General features: G+C 32.4%; 1 protein-coding gene across 2 annotated transcripts; it reads left to right on the top strand.

The window, feature by feature from the left end:
• The first annotated feature begins 3,905 nt into the window (after positions 1 to 3,905).
• On the top strand, positions 3,906 to 6,503 carry LOC143557034 (uncharacterized). Of its 2 annotated transcripts, XM_077046206.1 has the most exons (6): positions 3,906 to 4,220; positions 4,977 to 5,090; positions 5,516 to 5,596; positions 5,712 to 5,884; positions 5,964 to 6,060; positions 6,136 to 6,498. In XM_077046206.1, the coding sequence occupies exons 1-6, from the start codon at positions 3,921 to 3,923 to the stop codon at positions 6,244 to 6,246; spliced, it is 876 nt and encodes a 291-aa protein (XP_076902321.1). In that variant the 5' UTR covers positions 3,906 to 3,920; the 3' UTR covers positions 6,247 to 6,498. The 2 variants fall into 2 exon arrangements, with proteins under 2 accessions (XP_076902321.1, XP_076902324.1); XM_077046209.1 differs by lacking the exon at positions 4,977 to 5,090 and having other exon boundaries at positions 6,136 to 6,503.
• Positions 6,504 to 6,776: the final 273 nt, after the last annotated feature.

Raw genomic sequence — 6,776 nt, 5'->3', positions numbered from 1 at the left:
GGAAAGATAAATGTAGTGTTTTGTAGTGTAATTATAGAGATGGGGACGAGGAATTAGATGTGAATGCTCTAGAAGTTAATAATTCATTAATTAAATTCAATTAAAAATTACAAGAACATGTGGCTAAAAAGAATTTCCCACCAACCCTTCACCAACCCTCGACCTAGAAATTTCTACCTCTATAATCCCCTAGTGATAGCAACAATGTCAAGAGAACCGGGGCCAAATCCTTATTTTTATTCTCTATTTAACAATCGTTTATGTTTATTATTTGTTAAGTCAAACAACACAAGTTATTAGAGTAAAACAAAATTATGTGTTAAATCAAACCACCTATTATTACTTAAAATTTAAATAGCCGCCTACAAATACAATTTAGCTTGACTAGTGAGAATTATGTTTATTATTTGTTAAGTCAAACAATACAAGTTATTAGAGAAAAACCCAATTATGTGTTAAATCGAACTACCTATTTATGTTTAAAATTTAAAATTTAAAACTTAAAATTTCCGCTTACAAATACTTCTATTTTTTGTAAGCTACTTATACACACAAAAGATTATGTTCTTGTAGAAGAAAGGGGTCAAACATCAAGGTCAAAGGGGTGTATGTTTTTTAGTTTTGTGTTAGTTGTGGTCCTTGTGGAGGCACTTCCAGTCAAAGCAAACATCCATCTAAAGGAACCCATGAATAAAATATAATAAAATAGTGTAAAATAAGGTTGGTGGGCCGTTTAAAGAAATGGGGTTGGTGGGAAATCTAAGACCAATAATAAATGTTTTATTTGTTTTCTTATTTTCTTATATCCCAAAAGAATAATAAGAGAAAAAGAAAAGAAAATCGGTTGAGAATTTATGAATTTCAGTTTCTAATATGACACATACTTGAAACGAAAATTACAAAATTAAACATGATGCTAGTTATAAACGGGTCATCCAGTCTAATATGTTTAATAATTGATCATGTTCACTTTTAAGCACCCAATTATGAGTAAAAACATTTAAGAACACACATAATTTAGTTGTCATGTAAAAAAACACATATCCTTCAAAAACATTTACTTCCTCTCAACTGGTAAAACCTAAAAATTCATAAGAACATTCAATTATATATATCATCATAATCATTTATATTTGATTTTAAAAACGAACTTATTTATTATAACAAACTACATATAAATCAATTTATGTTCTTTTAGTATAATAAAATGTAATAATAATCTTTTCGTACATGGTTTACTTGTCATTAAAAAATTAATCTTTACACAAACAAAGAAAAGTTCCATACCTCGAGAAATAAGGACTTTGATGTAAATACATTAGTAATGGACGGTAAAAATTTGTAAATGAGCGAACGAATGCTTTGAGTCTACTAGTCGTTTACCACCAGCATTGGATTCACTATTACATTCGGCCCTTCTACATACTTGGCACATTGGGCTTTTACCTAACCCTATCGGGAGACCGGTAGAAGGTCTATTATACATATTACCATATATCTAGAAACTTGTAGCCTGAAGATAACAAGGTGTATGAAAATGTGTTCCTCCTTAAATGGTTGAGGCTTGAGAGTTCTAATCTTATTGTAGATAAAAGTGTACGTTTAGGAGTAGTTCTAATCTTATTGTAGATAAAAGTGTAGGTTTAGGAGTAGATTCAAAGGGCGTGCGAGATAGCTAGTCTACAAAAATATATCAACATTTATATATGACTCTCTTATACATATTTGAGTTTATTGTGGTTTTCTTTCCTATGATTTGTAAAATATCTCACAAAGATGGTGTTAATTTCATAACTAGATAGGGATAAGTGGCTAGCCTTTAATTTGTTCCAAAACTCCCAACCCTAGCTTGAATAGATGTGGACGGGAGCTTGATTTGAAGGTAGCTATAATTATTAATAGATTCTTTGAAAATGGGTGATAATGAATTACGATAATGTTTGGTTTACATAAATTTCATTTTTGATATTTAGTAGAGGATAAAGAAAATGCTAAAGTTTTATTATCGGAGAGACACATGATTTTATTTAACACGAAAAAAAGTAATTAGTCTCAGAGACTAAAACAATAAAAAATAAAAATCACATAGGATCATATATAGAAAAACAAATGTAGGGTAATTTAATATACATATTATAAGTATGCATTGCCATAGGGCTTATAGTGACATCGACTTGATCGTTAGATCATGTTTTCAAGACTTGAGTTGCGTAACAAGTGAGTCGAGTTAAGCAACTTTAGCTCGATCTTTAATTTGAGTAAGCTTGACTCGATTAATCTTAACAAGTTGAAATATAAGCTTGTATTCAGCTCAGATAAAAGCTCAAGTCAACTCGTATACTTTTATAGCTTTAATGATTTTGTATTTCCTGCACATGTAAATTTAAATTAATAAAAATATAAAATATTAACATTTCTTACTCAACATTATAGGTATAACAATAAAAGATGAAATTTAAAATCTTTACAAATATGACCTATACTTTTATAAGCGATCTACTTAGCTTAAATGAATTAAACGAGTGAGCCAACCAGTGAGCTCAAACTCAGTTCGACATTATTTAAACTAATTTCAAGTGATCATTTTCAAACCATTTTCAAATGAGTGTTGAGCCGTACTCGCCATAAAATCTCTTCATAAATCGTAACGCCACTTCAACGTGAAGTATACATTTATGGATGATAATGTGATGGGTTCAGAATGAGCATCAAGTTCTATATCTAGTTGTAAAACCATGTTACATGTCGTAAGTCTGTAACTATTAGAATAATTCGTTACCAGACTATGGTTCATGTAAGGTAACACAGACATATATTTTCAGGTAATTGGGTCGGTAAACCAAATCTAATACTCGTTCATCTGCAAAAAAAATAATAAATAAAATAAAAAAAATAAAAATAGGGGGTGTTTGAGATTTCTTATTTTGGTCTCCTTTGAGCATTCATATCCCATCTTCTATCCCCCATCTCTATAATTACACTAAAAATCCATACATTTTTCTCTCATGTCCAATTAAATAATAATTTTTATGCTTTTATCATTACTGTTTTCTCTCCTCTACTTACAACCAAATCAACAAATATTAAAAAATAAATAGAATCAATCAAAGTTTCCCAAAATTCACGAAAAATCACTACTTTTCTCTCTCCACCCTATAATTTACACTCACAACCACTCAAAACATCACCCTATAATTTGCAAACTCTCCTCACATAATTTTAGGAGATGGGTTGTGAATGCTCTTATGACTTTTCCATATGTTATAAGTTACGAAGTTGTAACTGATGAAACATTTCCCCTTACATCATAAGCAATTTCAAACACTTTTTAACTTTTTAAAAAGCTAATAAGTCATAAGTTGGTGAAAATTAGCAATCCCAAACACCCCCACAGTCAATCCTATACCCGAATACCCAACCCCACCAAAATATTATTACAATTAGGGATAAACTTGATATGGTACTGGTACCGATTTCAAAAATTCCCAACGGTTGGTACCGGTATCGGTACCGAAATATTCGGTTCGGCACTGGTACAATGTCGGTATTTCATGCAAAATTTAGAAAATACTGGTACCGAAATATTCGCTTCTGCACCGTTACGATGTCGGTATTTCATAAAAATTCAGAAAATACCGGTACCATACTTGTACCAAAAACTTAAAACTTACCAATTTGATACAAAATCGATACCAGTACCGTTACCGATTGATTGGACCATAATAAAAATCTAAAAAGGATACGATAGAGCTAGTGGACACAAACGATTACTATTATTATTCATGTGTAATTTAATTTAAGCCAAAAATCTATTATCCATATTCAAATTTCCTCCGGTTTCCCCTATTTTGCCCTAATTCATAACCCAATTCAATCACATAACATTTCACATTAATTTTAATTTAATCACAAATCAAATCATGCATTCACTAACCTTAAAGCTGTTCACTGAATTCAACACCACTATCGATTCAAGACACGCGCCGCCGCGTCGGACAAGTTTCGCAGCCGGAGATGCTTCGGTGAGGTTAAATTACGGCGATCGGAGGACGAGAAACTGTAGAATAATAATCGCACGTGCGTCGGAACAAGACGCCGGCGCCGGAGCTGAAGCCGGTGGAGCAGACAGTCAGACTCAGCAGAATTCGAGTTTGTTTTTTGTACGGAATCAAACTTATTCTTTGCTGAAACAACAGATGGAACTTGCCGCCAAATCTGAGGTTAGGGTTTTGTTTTAATCAATGTGGATATATGTTTAGTTTGAGTAAGAGGTTACTGTACAATAATTGCTTAACTTACAATAGGTACGCGACACGCTCAAAGGCAAAAATAGTAATACGCTCAGCCAAAAACCTAAAACGCTCAAAAACGGTTTTCGTGAAGAAAAGTAAAAAATTGATCGATTAACGATCCAAAACTGTTTATTTCGGTGAACTAATGATTAATTTGATATGTATTGACGATTTCGAGATCTTGTGATGTGATTTTGTGGATCGATTTCATGAATATAAGTATTCTTGTACCTATTGTACGTTAAGCAATTATTGTATTCTGTCTTTTCTCTATAATTATAATTATAATTAAAATTATGGTTTGTTTTAGTATAAATGGATGGGTTAAGGCTACTTAAGGGTCATTGTATTGTAAGTAGGGGTAAGTGTTTTCGGTACTGGTATTGATTCGTACCAGTATTGAATTTGGTACCAAGTTTTGAGTTTTCGGTATCGGTACGGTACAAGTATTTTCCGAATTTTGCATGAAATACCGGTACGGTACCAAATATTTTAAATTTTCGGGATCGGGATTTTTGGGATCTGTAGCTCATCCCTAATTGTAAGTGCGCCAAGAATTATAATACAAATAGAAAAGTTGATCTTGGTTGGCATCAAATTCTGTGCTTGTGTTCTTGGGCCTGATTGCCAAATTATCAGTTCAATTGACACGAAGTTATGATTTTTGATACGGTACTTGTGTAGGATTACGAAGAAGCAGCTAGGCTTCGTGATTCTTTGAAGTTGTTTGAAGAGGAGGAGCCTGTTTTACGTCTTCGAGCTTTAATGAAGGAAGCCATTGCGAATGAGAGGTTTGAGGTACAATTTCTTTTTAATATTGTTAGGAATCAAGCAGTAATAGCAAGCCTGAAGCTCTGATACCAGAACAAAAGATAAACGAACACTGACAATATAACGTGGTTCGGTTTCGGTATGAAACCTACATCCACGACTGCAACTAAGGTTTCTATTTATTAGCTCAAGGTGCAAATATTACAGTTACATTGCACGGTATATATAAGATAAAACTATGATTAATAACTTGGGCACTTAGAAACATAAGTATGGACTATGGACCCTAATTAAACAATTAGAACCACACCGGCAGACCCCTCTTTGTTTCTTCTTGTTGCCAACCTTAAGCTCAAGTTCAAAGCCTTCACAAACACAACAAATTTACTGTCTGATTTACTCATAAAAGCAACCATTTCTAGTGTTCTTTGTTCATCGTTTTCTCCTTTTAGGATGCAGCAAGATACCGTGATCAGATCAAAGAAATTGATCCTCACTATCTACTGAAATGTTCAAGTGATGCAACTACCTTGGTATTTTATCTGTCTCATCTTATCATATTAACATAAGTTAAAGTTTATTATATTAAAATCCTTCAAAATTTGCAATAATTTAATGAATTTACAAAAATATAATTATTTGTTTTAGGGGATTAGGGTTCAAGTTAGGAGTGTGTACATTGAAGGAAGAAGTCAACCCTTGAGAGACCAATATTTCTTTGCATACCGAATACGAATTACTAATAATTCAAATCGACCCGTTCAACTTCTCAAAAGACACTGGATAATCACCAACGCTAATGAAAAATCCGAGGATGTTTGGTATGAAACATGATCTTTCTCTTTCCATTGACCAACTTTTTACATGGTATTTGACTTTTTGATAACTTTGCTTTTATAGGGGTATTGGCGTTATCGGCGAACAACCGGTTATACTTCCTAATAATAGTTTCGAGTATTCATCAGCATGTCCATTAACCACTCCTACTGGAAGAATGGTGAGCATATATCGTTATTATTTTTGTAGTTTTTAACATTTGATGGTTTCTTATTGTTTAATACATTGCATATAGGAGGGTGACTATGAAATGAAGCATATTGATAAAGTAGGGTCAAAGACGTTTAATGTGGCGATTGCCCCCTTTGCTCTTTCAACATTAAGGGATGCTACAGATAATATTTGAGGTGTGTGTTTGCTTGTATTTACACACACATGATGATGGTCTCTTGCAGAAGTTGAAGACTTAAAGGTAGTGAAGATTGGGTTGTGTATTTGGTAAATGTGAGGTTAAAAGAATTTTGTTTAAATATCTGTGGAAGGAGTTGACTGTAGAGATAAAAATGTGTAGAATTTTGAATTTGAAATGTGTTCTGAATTTTGTGGTTTAAAAATTTGTGTTTTATCAGTTAGGTTGAATTGATAAGATGAAGGATGATACAATGTTTTTCATAAATTTATAGGTACATTCTACAATTGATTTTGCAGCAAAACTAGTTCCAAACCGCTTAATGTATCGAGTCACAAATCTAATTTTGTTTTTAGCAAGTGTGGTTGGTGCGTCAATGAGTCGAGCCCGTCGAGCATTGCTCATTAGAACTCTCTTTTTAAAGCTTGAACTTGGCTAGTTTATCATTTACTATTATTTATATATGTATATTTACAAATATATGCTATATTATTTAGTTATTTTGGTCATAATTTTATATATAATAT

The sequence above is a fragment of the Bidens hawaiensis genome, unplaced genomic scaffold (genome assembly GCF_021521415.1).
Source record: "Bidens hawaiensis isolate Kalapana, Puna unplaced genomic scaffold, B.hawaiensis_p1.1 tig00001087_1, whole genome shotgun sequence".
Taxonomy (NCBI): domain Eukaryota; kingdom Viridiplantae; phylum Streptophyta; class Magnoliopsida; order Asterales; family Asteraceae; genus Bidens; species Bidens hawaiensis.
The sequence above is the reverse complement of the archived record's forward strand: the minus strand, read 5'-3'. Positions and strand labels throughout refer to the sequence as shown.

What these genes read in the sequence shown, in the direction of transcription:
- LOC143557034 (XM_077046206.1), top strand. Translation starts at nt 3,921, where the DNA reads ATGCATTCACTAACCTTAAAGCTGTTCACTGAATTCAACACCACTATC. An exon ending in AACTTGCCGCCAAATCTGAG is followed by an intron (nt 4,221 to 4,976) that starts GTTAGGGTTTTG and finishes GTACTTGTGTAG; the next exon opens with GATTACGAAGAAGCAGCTAG. An exon ending in CCACTCCTACTGGAAGAATG is followed by an intron (nt 6,061 to 6,135) that starts GTGAGCATATAT and finishes CATTGCATATAG; the next exon opens with GAGGGTGACTATGAAATGAA.